At 51.2% G+C, this 17207-nt stretch overlaps 6 protein-coding genes across 6 annotated transcripts; 3 read left to right on the top strand and 3 right to left on the bottom strand.

Moving 5' to 3' along the window:
• Positions 1-138: 138 nt before the first annotated feature.
• Positions 139-864, bottom strand: UHO2_03200 (uncharacterized protein; the record flags this gene model as incomplete). Its single annotated transcript, XM_041558115.1, has 2 exons — positions 139-263; positions 366-864. The coding sequence occupies 2 exons, from the start codon at positions 862-864 to the stop codon at positions 139-141; spliced, it is 624 nt and encodes a 207-aa protein (XP_041414049.1).
• A 711-nt stretch (positions 865-1575) lies between these two features.
• On the top strand, positions 1576-2320 carry UHO2_03199 (putative YRB1 - ran-specific GTPase-activating protein; the record flags this gene model as incomplete). Its single annotated transcript, XM_041558114.1, has 2 exons — positions 1576-1614; positions 1760-2320. The coding sequence occupies 2 exons, from the start codon at positions 1576-1578 to the stop codon at positions 2318-2320; spliced, it is 600 nt and encodes a 199-aa protein (XP_041414048.1).
• A 419-nt stretch (positions 2321-2739) lies between these two features.
• Positions 2740-4800, bottom strand: UHO2_03198 (uncharacterized protein; the record flags this gene model as incomplete). Its single annotated transcript, XM_041558113.1, has 1 exon — positions 2740-4800. The coding sequence occupies one exon, from the start codon at positions 4798-4800 to the stop codon at positions 2740-2742; it is 2061 nt and encodes a 686-aa protein (XP_041414047.1).
• Positions 4801-5228: 428 nt separating this feature from the next.
• UHO2_03197 (uncharacterized protein) lies at positions 5229-7436 on the top strand (the record flags this gene model as incomplete). The annotated part of the gene is made up of 1 exon (XM_041558112.1): positions 5229-7436. The coding sequence occupies one exon, from the start codon at positions 5229-5231 to the stop codon at positions 7434-7436; it is 2208 nt and encodes a 735-aa protein (XP_041414046.1).
• A 695-nt stretch (positions 7437-8131) lies between these two features.
• On the bottom strand, positions 8132-10207 carry UHO2_03196 (uncharacterized protein; the record flags this gene model as incomplete). The annotated part of the gene is made up of 1 exon (XM_041558111.1): positions 8132-10207. The coding sequence occupies one exon, from the start codon at positions 10205-10207 to the stop codon at positions 8132-8134; it is 2076 nt and encodes a 691-aa protein (XP_041414045.1).
• Positions 10208-12633: 2426 nt separating this feature from the next.
• On the top strand, positions 12634-17013 carry UHO2_03195 (uncharacterized protein; the record flags this gene model as incomplete). Its single annotated transcript, XM_041558110.1, has 2 exons — positions 12634-13587; positions 13630-17013. The coding sequence occupies 2 exons, from the start codon at positions 12634-12636 to the stop codon at positions 17011-17013; spliced, it is 4338 nt and encodes a 1445-aa protein (XP_041414044.1).
• Positions 17014-17207: the final 194 nt, after the last annotated feature.

Here is a 17207-nt window from a genome sequence, read left to right as displayed (position 1 = left end):
ATACGTTCTAACTCATCTTCTTAGTCTGTACTTTGCTATCCGGTCTGATATCATACAAAGAACTCAGTGTGGAAGCACGAAGAGGATGTCGATAAAGATTCTTTTTTGAATTTCGCGAGGAGCAGGAGGCCGTGCGATTTAGACAACCCTTCGAACCTCGAATTGACGCTTGACGAAGTAAATCTGGCAAGAGCATACAGCAACTAGGATGAAGCCTTGAATGATGGACCACCACTTGACACGGGTGTTTGTGCTTTCAGCGGCTGTGATGAGCACATCATCGGGATGTAGAAGATTTGAGATGGTCAGCTCAAAATTCACCTGCTTGCCTTGTGCGCATCTGGTCGGTGTTAGGTGCTACTTACTGTTACGATGCACTCTTTCACGAATGACCAGATACTCCTGTTCATCCTTCACCGCCTGCAACCCTGCTGCCAAATCCCTAATCTCCTTTTCAATCGGCAACATATCCCCTTCATCCGGGACATATATGATTCCGTGCACGTTGAAGCTGACTGTCTTATCCGAAATCGAACTGAACTCGTTCGAGAAGCAGTATGTGTATCGACCGTCATCCTGAGCTGTAAACGAATATGTGCCGGTGTCTTTGCGATCTTGCTTGAACAATGGACGCGATTTTGGATCGTACAGAACAACGTCGATGTCGAGATGTCCTCCTCCTCCTACTTGGTAGGTTAGAGTCATTTGGTCACCATGATGCAAGTCTTCGAAGAAACATTCTTTGCTGTGTGGCAGAAGTTCGATCATGTGTGCTTCCGCCGGGGTGGTGCTGAGGGTGAGGATGAGGAGGAGGGCGAATGCCAATGCTGAGAGCAGCATGGAGAGTGGTGAGGGTCTTGACATGGCGGTGAGGTGGGATGGAAAGGTGTTGGTCCGGTGCTTCCGGTTTGCAATGGTGATGGGAGAACGACGGAGGTCGTGTCAGTGCTGAGCTGCTTCCAACCAACCAAACACGGGAGCAGGATGTTGACGATAGGAAAAGCTAAAGGTGAAATGGTGTCTATGACAAGCAAGGTTGAATCTGTGTGTTTCAGAAGATGCTTCTCGCGAGACGAGTGCGTTGGCATGAGCTCAAGCCTCTTCCATCGTTGCTACGTGGTCGCTGTTCCAGCCTTCAGGATTTTTATTCACAGGTGTTAGAGCCGGCAGAGGAAATTGCATATGTTGTTAGGCCTATGCATGTTACAAACTTGAGAAAAGACCGGCGCCTGTTGTTTCAAGAAGCGATTGCACCTGAATTTTGAATTGCTGCTTCGCCCTATTTGTAGTGATCGGGTAGGAACTTGAATCTGCGAGTGCTGTGCGCGTTCAAAGCTTTCTATCTCTTGCTGTGTGTGTTTGAGAAGCGGTGAGGGAAAGAGCAGCAGCAGCAGAAGCCGTTTGTCTGTCTGTCTGTCTGTCGGGTTGGAATTTTTGACATGTTGGTCTCGAAACGCTGAGCCACACAACTCGTCACTGTGTGTATGTGTTTCTTTCAACAAATATAGCTCCGCTGTTTGTTCCTCCACTACCATCAACCTTCACACACACACATTTCTATATCACACATACAAGATGGCTGACACTGAAGCTACCAAGCCCACTGTTGACGCTGTAAGTTCCCAGCACCTCAACTCACTAGCATATCTTGCTGCTTCCCGCCGTAGAAAGAGCACGCCACTGACTGACAGAAATGACCCCCCCCCCCCCCCTTCATACACCTGATCCCACTTCGCTTTGGACTCATGCTGAATTGCAGAACGAGGCACGCTCCGCCGCCGCCGCCGCCGAGGAGCCCGAAAATGACCCTCACTTCGAACCCGTCATCAAGCTCGAAAACCAAGTCGAAGTCAAGACACACGAAGAAGATGAAGAAGTCACCTTCAAAATGCGTGCCAAGCTCTTCCGATTCGACAAAGACGCAAAGGAATGGAAAGAACGCGGTACCGGTGATGTTCGTCTTCTCGAACACAAGCAGACTCACAAAGTCCGACTCGTCATGCGTCGAGACAAGACGCTCAAAGTCTGCGCCAACCACTACGTAACTAGCGACATGAAGCTCAGCCCCAACGTCGGTTCGGACCGATCGTGGGTTTACAATGTCGCTGCCGATGTCGCTGATGGTGAACCTACTGCCGAGACGCTGGCTATCCGATTCGCTAACTCGGAGAATGCAAACGGATTCAAGGAGGCTTTTGAGTCGGCACAGAAGAAGAACGTTGGTGGGAAAGCTGAGGCAGCACCTGCACCAGCTGCTGATGAGAAGAAGGAGGACACTGCGGAAGAGAAGAAGGATGACACCGCCGAGAAGAAGGAGTAAGTTGGAGTAAAGGGATATGTGTAAGGATATAAGGAGAGCTCAAGTCTTAAGCTGTAACCCGGATAGCATCGTTCATCTTTCTCAGGTATTTCGACTTCGATGCGCCCCTGTCATCAGGATCAATTCGACGGAAACTTTGCGCTCGGACTCGATGCGACGCAGGATCGTACGACGTTGAAGGGTTGATATCCCCTCCCAGCTTTCTCGCCCTCGAACCATGCCTTTTTCCTCTCTTTCATTTTTCTTCCAACAAGCACAGTTTGCAAATGAAAACAACACAATCACATGCTAACAACAACGTCTTATCAGTTGTGTGTTGTGTGCATCCGAAACATGCTCGAATTGTAATGCGAATGGACAACAAAGTGAGATCGGCACTAACTTCTGTGACCCGATTCAGCCCCAACCTGAGATCGGGGTTACGTGAAAGCAGGATCAGTAGGCAACCCCATTCCTGCCCCAGCACCCGCATTCTCCTCCATACCATCCACTTCCCCTTCTCCTCTACTGTCCGCCATTGCTAGATCTTCCTCACTCCACCTCCTCCTCAATCTCCCCACAATCCCATCCACAGCTTCCTTTTCCAACGCCCTCCCTGTCTCAGCTAACGCCTTAAACCTCGCCCCCAGTAACGCACGGATCAACTCCAACGCCCTCTTCGTATACCATCCCGTTTCGGCATCCCATGTTTTTCTCAACCACTCTATCCCCATCGGTTCCAACTGCATCCCGTTCTCCGGTAGCACCGATTCTGCGGGCAGATCCTCATCATTGCCTCGCCAAATAAACGGCATGATGAGGGGATCTTCGATATCGCACAAATGAAAATTGCCGATGTTGCGATGGAGAGTGACTCCGTCGAAGATGTGTGTGTTTCTCGCTCTCTCCTTGCCTGGGATAGGGACGGTGCTGGAACGTGGAGGGGGTTGTTCGTCTGCGTCGTCTTCTTCACCCTGATCTTCTTCTTTATCTGCCCCGCCTTGCTGGTTGAGCCTGGATTCGCGAGTCGCTGGCCCCCCACGAAGAAAAATCCTCTGATAAATCCTACTATCTGCATTCTTCCTTACATCGTACCCAAACCTCACAATCGCATCTCTCCAAGGTCCACCAACCATCGAATACCCCACCAGCGCATAGTAAACCTTCTCGTTATACCCGTGTAACTCCCTCACTTCCGCATCGCTGAGTTGATTCTTCAGCGCTACTCGCGACCAAATCGGTCTTTCATTCAGCAACTCCTTCAGCCGAGCGAGTACAGCGGGATCACATCGATGTTCGATCCTAATCACATCTTGCATCGCTTTAGTTGGGATCTTGGTATCCCTACCAGGCCTGAAAGGTTGAGGAGCGATGTTGGATAGTCTTACGCGGTTAACGAAACGTTGCATTTGGCCTGGTGCAAGATCGTCTCGTTTGAGTGCATGTGCGAAGGATGTAGCGCCTGGAGGTTTGCGGAGATGCGGAGGCGCGGCGACGGTTCGTAATTCGCTATATGGAGTTTGTTGAAACCCATAATTGAAAGGTACGTCCATGCGGCTGAAGAAGGCTGGAGGGACCATGTGTAGGTTGCTCCTAAGTTGACCGGTGGGGGGATCTGGGATTTGATAGTCTTCGAGTTGTGCAGGAACACGAAAGTTTTGGAACGCTTCGAGATCCATTGTCGCCAGAGCTTTGTGGAGGGACATTACTGGATCGAGTTGCTGTACCGCTCCAGGATCAGAGGTAGAGGAGGTGGAGATGGAAGGCTGAAAAGCAAAGTCTGCCATACTTCGGAACCGCACTGTGTTGGTGGCTAGACCGAGAATTTCGATGCAGTACTCTTTCTTGATTCCACCTGTATAGCGATCCTGCTTGCTTGGAGGGTCGATGTGGCCGTTTGCTGGCTGCTCGGCTGGAGAAGCTTCGGTATCGGCAAAGAGTGCTGGATCGAGAGCCATAACGTCCTGCTGAAGTCCTGCAGTCCGTGGGGAGGGGGAGCAAAAAGATGCTCGCTTCCGCTTCTTCTGCCTCCAGACCCGCTTAACAACCCTAATAACAACATTATTCGTCGGAACAGCCTCCCCGATCAACGGTGCTCTGTACACATCGTCGATCCTTCCCGCACTCGCACTCGAAGAAGATCCCCCTGCCTTGTTCTGATCACCAAACCCGCCCAGCCGACACTCGACGAGCCTAACCCCCTCGTTCGGGATCTTCGAAAGGAAATTGAGCCCTTCACAGGAGCTACTTGTCAAAGGTGGTAGTGCTGATGGATGTAAAGTGGATAGCGCGCGGTCGAGGCTAGGGTATGAACGAGGGGAATAAGATGAGTCGTATGAGAGGATGCCGGGGTATTCTATATTGAGTAGGGTTGTTGATGGGATGGGTTGTGGTTTGATGTGTCGGGATAGACCTGCGTCGGTGGTTGGTGCTGCATTGTGGCAGTCGAGCTCTGGATCGATGGCTCGTGCTTTGCCTTTGGCAGCCGAGGAGGCTGACATCGTGTTAGCAGATAGGTCCGTTACGCCAGACGGCTAGTTGCCGGATGCATTGTAATTGCCCTGGAGGGTTCGACTTGCACCCGATAGAGAATGGATGGAAGGAGCGACCGGGTTAGATTGTGAAACGTCGAGAAGATCAACTGGATGGACCCTGAACTTGCACTTTTACACAAGGTGGAGTCTCCAACCCCCGAAATCCGAGCTTTCTTTTCAACTCATCAACGCGACGCGGTCTGTCAAAATTCCATTTCGCACCGTGTCACGCGCTTGAAAAGTCTAACACCAACACTTCGGCGCAACTACTCAACTCAGCTCAGCTTCCTTTCCAGAAACACACCCTCTCCCTCTTCTCGTCCAAGGCCACCACCACCTTACCAGCCACCTCACACATCTTCCCCTCGGAACCGCTCCGCTACTGCTGCACAACAATGGTAGTAGCCACCGACCTCACAATCCGACTCTCTGAGCATTTCGGCCCGCACCTAGCCTCCGATCCGGTTTTACTCTCAGAAACCACCTCCATCTGTACCCATTATGGCGTCTCCCCCGAAGATCTATTCTATAAATGGGAAGCCTTTGCTTTCAACCACAAGCTGCCTAAATCTGAACCGCTGACGATCGATCATGCGAGAGAGTTGAGGAAGATCATTGCTTCCTCCATCAACTCTTCTTCCGCTGGTGCTGGGGGAGAGAGTGCGGGGAATCAGACGCCACTCAAGCCAAGTTCGGCGCTGAATAGGGGGAAGGTGGCTGGTGATTTCAGCGCTCTGTTGGGGATCAAGGGTACTCCGATGAAGACTCCATCGGCGATGGGAGGCGCATTTCAGACTCCCCAACGACAGAATCACTCGCCGTATGGAGGTGCGGATGCGACACCGGCCAGCGCTTCTGCGTACAAACCTTCCGCAAACAACACAGCCAGCACTGCGGATGTGACCATGGCGGAGATCGATTCTCCCCTCCGCCCCCATGCCTCCACCACTTCCACAAATCCAGCATTCTCCATTATCGAAAGTCTCAACGAAAGCATCCCGCTCTCAACCTCAGGCTCGCAGCTTTGCCCACCCACCCCTGCTGGAGCCAAAAAACCCAACTCTCGAGTCTCACTAGCAATGGCCATGGACCCAAAAGCTTGGAACTATCGATATATGTTTGAGAAGAAAGGTGAACGATCACAAGTACTAGACGACCGAATCGACGAGTTCGCATCCCTACTCCGAACCGCCTACAACATCGATGAGAGTGAAGAATTTGGTGATCCTTCACTTCCCTCCCAGGAACCGATTTGGGTTGTTGGGAGAATCTGTCCCGCTCTGCCCGCATCAGAATCCTCCGCTGGGCAAACACTCCGCTCGAAAGCCGCTGCACGGAGCAAAACCGAAGTAGAGGGAAAAAATGCGGCATTCGGTTTGCCCAAACTAGCAGAAACAGGAGTCGTACTCGAATCGTCCCGTATGATGGGGTCGGGGAACCGCATCCCACTGACCTTCAACAAGGGTTGTATAGTCAAATACACTCCACAAGATCCAGGAACAGGTGGGGGTGCGACTACGTTGAGCCTCTTCCCTGGGCAGATTGTGATGTGTAGAGGAATCAATGCAGGAGCGGAAAAGTTTGCTGTTTCTGAAATCCACTTTCCTCCTCCACTGCCACTTGCGGTTCATACGGTGGATGAGGCTAGAGATCATTCGTATTCCCCCGTGAAGCTGAATGCGAAAGCACTTAATATTGTGGCTGCAGCAGGGCCGTTTACGGGGGAGGAAGGGTTAGAGTTTGAGGGATGGCATCGGTTGATGGATGAATTGGAGGCTGGAGGGTTGCCGTTTCCCGACGGCAGCCAAGAGAGGAGGGGGGTACCAGATACTTTGATCCTCACTGGTCCTTTCATTTCTTCCTCCCATCCTCGATTGCCATTCTCTGACGAGTTGCCGGGAGAGTTGTTCGCACGACATTTCTCATCCCGCTTAATAACGCTCACCACCAAGTACCCGGCAACAATGGTCGTATTGATCCCTAGCACGGACGACATTTTAAACCTTCACTCTGCCTACCCTCAACCTTCATTCAGCAAAGAAGACACTTCGCAATGGGGTTTACCTAAACGAGTCCGTTGTCTACCCAATCCATCCGTTTTTTACGTCAACGAACTTGTCCTCGGCACAACCACCGCCGATTCATTGGGCGATCTTAAGAGCGAAGAGTTTGTAACTCGAATCGAATCCTCTCCCCACCGCAACCCTAACCTCCCTATCGCAGTTGCGGAGGCAGTGGCAGGAAAAAACAAAGAACCAAACACACGCTACAGCCGTTCAATCATCTCACAACGCTCATTCTATCCTCTTTTCCCCCCACCCACCTCCTCAAACCTGGCGTACGATACGAGTCATAGTCACTTGTTGAACTTCCCAGCGGTTACACCAGATCTTTTGATACTACCGAGTGGGAAGATCACCAAGCCATTCATCAGAGTGGTGAACAGCGCTACGGTAATTCAACCAGGAAGTGTAGCAAAGGGATCAGTGGTAGCAGTTCAGGTGGATCCCATCAAGAAGGAGCAACTCGAGGCAAGAGGCGGGATGGATCAGATCAATTCTTCTCTTTGGGATCGCGCGAGGATTGATCTTGTTTCCCTCTAACACACCTCACCACTTATGGTGGTTGGTGGTTGTAATTTCTACTTGTGCTTCTTCTTTTCGCTTCTTTCTCGGATGCCACCTGACATTTTTCTGTGCGATCTCTCGTCTGTGAAGGTTATTGCATCCCTAGCATCACTCGCGCCCAATTGCGTTGTGTTTTGCGAAAGGAAAACCCCATCAAACCAGGACAGAGGTGAACAACACAACCACGAGCGCACGAACGAGTTCCAGTCACACAACCAACAAAAGATGCTGAAAGAGACAGATGGTATTGCTATAAAATGGACCACGGCCAGGATGCTATTGCTGTATGAGAGGGAACAGTGATGTTTATAAATGCCAAGAAAAGAGTCCAAAAGGACATGCCCGGAAAGAGGCGCCACTATACTCGCCAAACCCACTACTGCTATGCTGATAATGATGCTACAAGATAGAGGTGATACAAGATAGATAGAGAGGCTGGAGTCTGTGTGATTGAAGTCGAAATGTGTCTGAGATGGGATGAGAATCAGTAGCCCGGAACAAGCGGTTTTTGTGGGGCTAGGCGCAAAGTGAATTGTTTGTGGAATATGCTTTACCTCCTCCTTCTCTCTTCTCGAAATGCACTGCATCGTTATGAGAAAGAGAAGAGAAAGCAAAGAGGGACCCCCGCGAAAGAGTGGGGGGAACCAAGAAGTCGAAAAGTATATGCAGGATCAAGCGAAGGCTTGAAGACGAGCAAGGTTGGAGTGGAGCTGCATTCCAAACTGTGCCATCTCCTCCTTGTTGACAGCAGCGCGAAGGTTGTGACGAGACGACTTGTGCGAGACCCTTCCACTGCGTGTCCGCTGTTGCTTCGCAGGCGAAGAAATGGCGCTGGAGTAGCACGAAGACGAAGCAGTCGATGAAGAGTAGGTGTACTCGGATGAGGTAGCTGGAGTGGAGCAACGAGAGATCAAGTCGTCATTCTCCTCCTCTTCACCATAATCGGCGAACTCAGGGAGCTCGTCGGTACTTCCTAGCCCCGAAGCGCGGAGAGCGGTGGCTTGACGACGAGCAGCTCGTCCTGCACCACGACCGCGAGAACGACGACCGCGGGATCGAAGACGACGTCGACCACCAACACCAGCGCCGCCGACTTCGTCAGCTTCCTCATCGTTGTCACCAGCGCGAGCCTCCGCAGCGACGAAGAAGAGATCACTGGAGGACATGACTGGCTGAGCAACGAATCGTGAGCCGTACGCTTGCTGCTGCTGAGGAGCAAGGGCGCGGTAACCGTAGGGAGCGGGAAGCTGCTGCGAAGGGTGAGCAAAGGGCTGCATCATGGCAGCGTTGTCCCGCTGCTGCTGCTGGTAGCCGTACTGCGAGGGCTGGTAGTGCTGCTGCTGCTGAGGGGCCATACTAACGTTGGGAAGAGGGTCAGTTCGCATAGGAGCGCTGTAGTTGGGAGCGTGCATGTAGCGAAGCTGACGAGGAATGGGCTGGGCAAGGTACTGCTGAGGCATGTAAGGAGGGAGAAGCTGGTTATGAAGACCTCCCTGAAGGTGGCTGATGCTCTTGGAGTTGGAGTGTTGACGGTGTCGAGGGGGCTGGGGCTGAGCAGGCTTGGAGCTGCCACCGCCGCCAAGACGAACACCGCCGCCAAGGACACCAACATTGCCATTGTCGTGAGTGGTGTAGTTACACTTGACTGGAGTCGAAGAAGCAAGGGGCTTGGTGAGGGAAGGGCTAGCACCGAGCATATGCTGCGATTTGGCATCTTTCGAGAGGTTGAGTCCAATCATAGAGGCAGCAGCACCGATGGTCAGATCACCCGCTTCTTCTTCCTCCTGCTCATCCTTGTCATCGTCGCCGCTGAAAAGACGAACACCAGCGAAGCGCTCAGTAGTATCACCGATGGTGGTGTCATGGACCGAGTCGCGGTCATTGCCGGTGCTAGGCGTGCACTGACTCGACATGTGAGAGGAAGAAGGCGAGCAGAGGCTGGGACAGGCTTCCGAGGTTGCGTCGTTGTCAGCGTTGTCAAGCCCATCACTGACGCTGGTGGCATCGGTGAAGACAGTGTGGGTGCTCGAGAGACTGACACTGCGGACGAGGCCCACCGAGGAGCTTGAGGCGGAAGAGGAGTTGGAGAGGGCACGGTGGTGGTGCTGGGGAGGAGGGTTGCTCATCACCTGAACTGGGTAGCGCAAGTGCAAAGGAGCAGCAGCAGTAACTGTGGCTGTAGGCTTGACAATAGGAATAGGACGAGGGGTGCTGCTGACAGTGAGCTGAGGCACATTGCCGCGTTCGGCAGTGGTAGCAACCATCTGACCCCAAATGACATGGATCGAGGAAGAAGAAGAGCTAGAACCAGACTTGAGAAGGTCGAAATCGTACGAAGAGCGACTAGCACCGGGACCGCTTCCTCTGCGGACAGCGACGCAACCGGGGTCGATCCAAAGAGTAAAAGGCATGGGAAGCCACTGAAGAGCGAGAGCAACGACGTTGGACTGGTGTATGTGAACGATCTCGCCTTCCTCTGCTTGAGCTTCTAGAACAGAGGCAAAGGCACGAAAGAGGTCACAATCAGCACCTTCACCTGCGGCATGGAGTTGCCAAGCGACAGATCGCTGGGCGGAACCAATCTCGGGTTCAGCTGGCCTCCAGCATCGTTGGCATCGCTTTTCGAGAGCATCCTTGAGGGTAGATGCGAAGCCGGCGAGTGCCTCGGGAGCGACTTGCTGTTCCCGCTTGGTCTCTTGGATGAGGTTGACGATATGTTCGACTGCTGCGGCAACTTCGTATATCATTGTCGTCGTACGTAGTAGTCGTAGTGATAGTGATGAAGATGCTAGATGCTAGACTCTTTGTGACGCTGATGTGCTGAAGCGTGCAGCGAGAGGTGATAGGTGGTAGGTGGTAGGTGGTATGCAGATGAGAAGAGATGAGCAGGGTATGCAGTTGCGAGAGCAAAGAGTGTAGGAGAGGAAAAGAGATGGTTTGGTAAGGAGAGGCTTGTGCAGAGAGTAGCAGGGTAGGAAGATGGAGCGAGAGAATGTGGATGCAAAGTGTATGTGTGGAGCGAAGAAGAAGAGAGGAGCGAGAGTGATCAAGGGACAAGCTCGTATCGTATCCAGACGAAGGAGGATGAGAGATGGGGGGAAAGGTAAGAGGATTGCTATGAGGAATGGATGTGGAGATAGAGATACAGTGGGAGCCAGGATATATATGGAATGCAAGAAGAGAGAAGGTGAATGGACAAGAGATGACGATGAGAAGGAGGAGAGAGAGAGGAAAGAGTAAGGATGAGGAGAGTGGCAGGCTGAGCTGCCATGAAATTGAGTAGAGTCGAGCGAGAGAGAGAGAGAGAGAGAGAGAGAGAGAGAGAGGTGAATCAAAATCCACTTTCTGCACTTTGTTGAGTTTTACGATAAATTGATTTTCTGTTCACCAATCAATCAGTCAATCAATTCCACCGCTGCAAACAAACCGCAATGACAGTTGAGTTTGGGGCGGAGGAGCCGAATCCCAGGAGAGCAAGTGAAATGAGCCAAGACAAGTGAAATTGACGAGGCGTGTGGAATGTGCCAGGCGTTGTGCGTTGCCTAGCAGCAAAAGGGATTCGAGCGCGGTCATTTGATGATGATGGTGTGATGATGGCTTTGACAGCTGTGCAAGTTCGAGATGAGATTAAGCCAGACTGCCAATGTGCTGCTGGCCAGGACAGAAGGCAGACGCAAGGGAGTTTAGCTGTGCATTTCATCGACAGACGACATATGTCACTTTGCTATTCCAACACGCGAAGCCAACTGACAACCAACACTTTTTACTCCGAACTTAGCCAGCCACAGCACTCTCAGAAAAAGAAAAAGAAAAAGAAAAAGAAAAAGAAAAAAGAAATGAAAGACGCGTCTTTTTCACTCTCCGCTGCGTAAAGGAGGGGGAAGCAAGAATGATGAGAGGAATGGCAGATGGGCAGTCACTTAGTGTCTCGGTGTGGCTGCAAGCAGCCGTATACGAGAGCAGACTTGCCTTTCCTGTTCAGACAAGTGCCCGACGCACCTCCAATCGTAGCATGACAATCTATGCTTGAACTCCACCGTGCGCTTTTCGCTCTCCAAGCTCCTGAGATGACAGATTAGGCAAGCCTTGGCCTCGCTCGCTCACTTGCCACATTGAGATTGCTGAGCATTGTTCGGATGGTGCCGATGGGTTAAGAGCACATTCAATCCCACGCCACGCCACTTCAAAGCTGTACGTACAGTCTGATGAAGCGGAAGGCCCGACACTTTTCTCACCCACACATCTCAAAGAAAGTAAGAGAATCAGCTGCGTTCATTTCCAAGCTTTGTAGGCCGAGTTGCTGTCAGAATCCTTTTTGCCCTTTTGTTCGCTTTTGTTTGTTTCAGTCCCGAACGGTCTGCTTTCTTATTGTTCGAAGCAGTAGCAACAACCTGAGTTTAGGGTGTGTCTGCAATCTCACCAAAGACCAAACTAGAGAATGCAGGTCCGAGATGGCGATTTCTGCTTGAACAGACCTCGAGACGGCAGACATCTCTCCAACCGCCACCTCGCGCTGGCGGATGCTCCGACGTGTGAACAAGCGAAGCACAGCCAAGCGCATTGACTTACACCCTGTGTGTCGGCACTCTTTCCATGTGGTCGCCAACACGCAGCGAGACAAGATGAGCGTCCTGACACTTTCGGCAGAGTGGTAAAGATCAGATTGAGCGATCGAACCTCGCAAACCCGGCAAAGTCGTCGAGTGGGAGAGCGGGATGAAGCGACGCCCTTTGCAACCAGACTACCTTAGCACCCCGCAACTCAGGACCAACCGCTAGTTGATCCAGTTGAAGATGCGTCGGCATCTCAAGCAAGGTGCACGTGTTACGGCCGAGACATCGAGATACGGGAGGCTCACATAAGCGAGGAGCACAATGAGGTACGCAATTGTTGTCATGGTGACAGCACAGTGGCACCCGGTATCATAGCAACACAGGGGTACAAATGAAGGAACACACCCTGCCTCGGATGGGATCAGAGCAATGAATGGAGTATATATATGTGTTTGTCATTTAGTCACACACTAAGAAGACCACGCATTACATAGAACATACGGCTGTGGCAAAGGGAGTCTGATCGTGACCCCGATAACGCCGTATATTAATTGTTTTCTTCAATTGATTAAGAGTCTGAAGAAGCTATCACCGAGCTAACCGAAAACTCGCCGACAACCATGGTAGAAGACACCGAAATGAGGACTAAAGGAAGCAGAAAAGGCAAGAACACCCAGGTTCGGGTCGACAATAATGCCACGAGCGAGAACGAGCCGGAGGCCATCAACGATGAAGCCGACGGAGACACCGATTCCGACTCCGACTTTGATGATGGCGACAAGCGATATAACTTTCGCACCCTAGCAAAGCTCCTTGAACCTGTGCCAAAGCTCACGTCACGAAACTACCATAGCTGGAGCGCTCACGTGAAATCTTTCCTCCGATCCGTGCCTCATGCGATGAAACATCTCGAGGGAACGTACGACAAGAAACACCCGAAATGGAGCCGCTCCCTTGACGATGCTTTAATTAACGCCCTGCGTGGAACAATCGATACTACCGGAGAACACAATGTAAACTACCTCGTTCTAGATGTAATCAAGGAGTACCTTACTTTCAACCAAGTATGGAGAAAGATCGAAAACGGTCTCACGAATGAAGCCACCAAGACGTCCCACAGACTTGCGCTTATCTCGCAACTCAACGATGCAAAGATGTTTCACTCGGATGCCAGAAAGCTAATCCAAGAGATCCGGTCCATACAAACTGAAAGCAGTCTCCTCGGAAAACCATTCGCCGATGATACATTGTTCTCGGCCCTGCAGAAATGCACGATCCGGCATCCGGTGTACAAGGAGACGGTTGCCACCGTCCATCAAATCGACTTCAACGCCCTTGCCACCGCATTAAGCATCCGGCAGACTGCTGTCGAGAGTGTCCCCGCACAAAGGATCGACCCCCGACAAGCCAGCGCTAGAACCGCCGGCAACGACGATCAAAATGAACGGGCCGGAGAGACCGAAGCCGAAGCCGACAACAGCCACGCGAGCCCGAGGAACGCAAGCAAACCACGCCGAATCCGATGCTGGATCTGCAAGCGACCGGGACATGGTATCAGCCAATGCGACGCCTTGGTTACCATTCCCAAGGACTCTCCCCTCGCTGAACCCAAATAGGAAGCGTGGTGCTCCCTCACCCTCCCAATGAAATGGCAGGACCCCTCGAACCCAAAAGAAACAGCTCATTGGATCTTGGACTCGGGGGCGAGTTATCATATGGTGAACGACTACAGCATGCTCATTCACCCGAGAACTTGCCGAAAGCGGATAATTACCGCCGGAAGCGAGGTCTTGGAAGCGGCAGCTATAGGAGATGCGAGCATATCAACAGATTACGGGGAAATCCCTCTGCAAAATGTATTGTATGTAAAGCACCTTAATGTTAACCTTCTGTCAACAAATTCATTAACGGATGAAGGAGCACGAGTGATATTGGACACAACCGGCGGCCAAATTTTCCTAACAAACGGCATGACACTTAAGATTGCAAAGAATCGCGAGCGAGGACTTCTGGAGTTCCGAGGCGACACATGGCAAGAAAGCGCGATGGCCACATCAGCACCATTGTTTGAAGGTGTTGATGAGGAGTTCGAGCATATTAAGAATGAGCCGAAAGTTTCAAAGCAACAACTATGGCATGAGCGTCTCGGGCACCCAGGAAGAGATAAAGCTAAGGCGATCACAAACAAGTTAAAGGATAAGCATACCATGAAATTGGATCCAAACACCGCTCTGACATGTGAGCAGTGCGTACGATCCAAGAGCAAAAGCGCTCGGATGGGGAAAGGTAGCGGCGAGAGAGCCGTAGGGCCCCTGGATCTTATCCACGTCGATCTAATAATAGACTCGTCCCACGTGACGGAGTACACATGCACGTTGGTGCTGGTCGACGATCATAGCAAGTATGTGTATGCACAGCCATTGACACGAAAGAGTCATGCCTTTATGCAACTTAAAAGGATTGTTTCGTTCCTGGAGACACAGACGGATCGGAAGCTAAAAGCGATCCGATCCGATCAAGGAACAGAATGGAAAAGCAATGATGCATTAGAATGGTCGCTAGAAAAGGGCATAGAGTGGCAAACCACCGTAGGGTACAACAGCAAACAAAATGGACGGGTAGAGAGAATGAACAGGACCCTTGGAGAGAAGATGAGAACGTTGCTAATGCAGAGGAGACTACCGAAGAAGTTCTGGCCATACGCGATCAGAGCTGCAGCGTTCAAAATAAACCTCACTCCGAGCGTTGATAATGAATTCCCTTATCAAGCGATGTTTGGCAAGTCGCCGGAACGAGCTTTAAAGCTCCTACGAGTGTTTGGTTGTCTGGCATGGGTAAACATACCCAAAGTTAAACGGGACAACAAGAAACTGGACCAGCGAGCCGTTGCATCCATTTTCTTAGGGTACAGTCTAGAGAGGAAGGGCTGGCTTTTCTACAGCCCGGACTACAATCCGAACATCTTCTGGAGCAATTCAGCAAAATTCATGGAATCAAAGTGCTGGTCAGACAGAACAGAGTGGCGACCGGTTGATACAAAGGCACCCCCAATGACGATGACAGAAGAAAATCTCGAAGATCTAGGATATAACAAAGAAAATATATTCGACGAAACAGATGAAGAGCCACTACGAGAATACATGGATATGGAGTCAGACTCGGAAGAAAGATTACGCGAAGGAATAGCAGAGGTGATGGAACAAGGACCAATCGCCGAAACTCAAATTGACAGCGAATTTTATGGACTCGTAGCGACGCGACCGGAACGGAGAAAGAACCTGGACCCAACCATACATGAAGCAATGAATGGAGAGGACAGAAAGCACTGGGAGGAGGCCATGCGAAAGGAGCTGGATGGATTAGAGGCGATGGGCACATGGGAGATAGTCGACCTTCCAAAGGGTGCAAACACCGTCGACACACGTTGGGTACTCAAGATCAAAACCGATGCAAACCTCGTGCCAACAAAGTTCAAAGCCCGGCTCGTGGCAAGAGGTTTCACTCAACGCGAGGGCATCGACTATACAGAGGTCTTCGCACCAGTAGCACCTATCCAATCCATTCGAGGGGTGATCGCGGTCGCAGCAGTACGAGATTGGGAAATGGATTCTATTGACGTAAAGCAAGCGTACCTGAACTCCACTATACACCATGATGTATACCTCAAGCCCCCAGTAGGAATCGAAATACCACCCGGAAAAGTGTTGAAGGTAGTGAAAGGACTGTACGGTTTGAAACAGTCGGGCCGAGAATGGAACATTGAGTTAGACTCACACCTCCGGACGATCGGATTTCATTGCATGCAGAGCGCTCCATGCCTATACTCAAGAGGGACAGGCGACAAGATCACGATCATCACAGCATACGTGGACGACATGCTGATAACATCACCCAGTCGTGAGGAAGTAGACCGCGCAAAGCGGGAGATCATGGACAAATGGGAGACGCAAGACAATGGAAGGATCAAAGAATTTCTGGGTATCAAGATTATACGTGATAGAGGACGGAGGAGGATATCCCTGAGTCTAACGGCATACATCAAGGAAATGGTGAACAAATGGTTAGGAGGAGCAAACGAGAAATCCTGGATACCCATGCTGAGTGTAGCAAACACCGCCGGAGGCGAGCGATGTGAACCTAAGCGAGCAAAGAGGTATCAAGAATTGGTCGGCCAACTATTATGGGTCTCCAACACAGCCCGACCAGATATTGCCTTTGCCGTCGGCGTATTGGCGCGATATATGTCGATCCCGATCGACAGCGCATGGAAGGCAGCTGTCCACGTGGTAAAGTACCTGAACCAAACGAACGAATATCAGTTGCACCTAGGAGGAGAGACAAACGAGCACTCGGATACACCGGTAACGACGTATACTGACGCAAACTGGGCATCCGACCCCACAAATGGACGAAGAAGTACCTCGGGGTCGATAACATATGTGTATGGATGTCCGGTGAGTTGGAAATCACACGTTCAGAAGTGTGTGGCACTGTCGGCAGTCGAAGCAGAGTTTGTCGCCGCTTCCGAAGCGGTACGAGAAACCTTATTCTTCTCATATTTGCTCCGGGATTTGGAGGCCACGGGCGTTCGGCCCGTACTATACACAGACAGCCAGGGGTGCATACAGGTGAGTAAAGACCCAGCCAAACATTGGAAGTTAAAGCACATCGACACACGGTATCATTTCGTACGCGATCACGTACAAGAGGGCGATGTGGAGATCAAATATGTCGGAACGGCAAACAACGTTGCAGATGTCTTGACAAAACCCTTACAGGGTCTTAACACCTCACGATTGGCTAGGATGATAGGACTGGAGATCCCGCCAAAGGGGGGAGTTGAAGATGCGTCGGCATCTCAAGCAAGGTGCACGTGTTACGGCCGAGACATCGAGATACGGGAGGCTCACATAAGCGAGGAGCACAATGAGGTACGCAATTGTTGTCATGGTGACAGCACAGTGGCACCCGGTATCATAGCAACACAGGGGTACAAATGAAGGAACACACCCTGCCTCGGATGGGATCAGAGCAATGAATGGAGTATATATATGTGTTTGTCATTTAGTCACACACTAAGAAAACCACGCATTACATAGAACATACGGCTGTGGCAAAGGGAGTCTGATCGTGACCCCGATAACGCCGTATATTAATTGTTTTCTTCAATTGATCCGTAGCCTAGATACACTGT

Source organism: Ustilago hordei (assembly GCF_900519145.1).
Source record: "Ustilago hordei strain Uho2 genome assembly, contig: UHO2_contig_05, whole genome shotgun sequence".
In the NCBI taxonomy this organism is placed as follows: domain Eukaryota; kingdom Fungi; phylum Basidiomycota; class Ustilaginomycetes; order Ustilaginales; family Ustilaginaceae; genus Ustilago; species Ustilago hordei.
The sequence above is the reverse complement of the archived record's forward strand: the minus strand, read 5'-3'. Positions and strand labels throughout refer to the sequence as shown.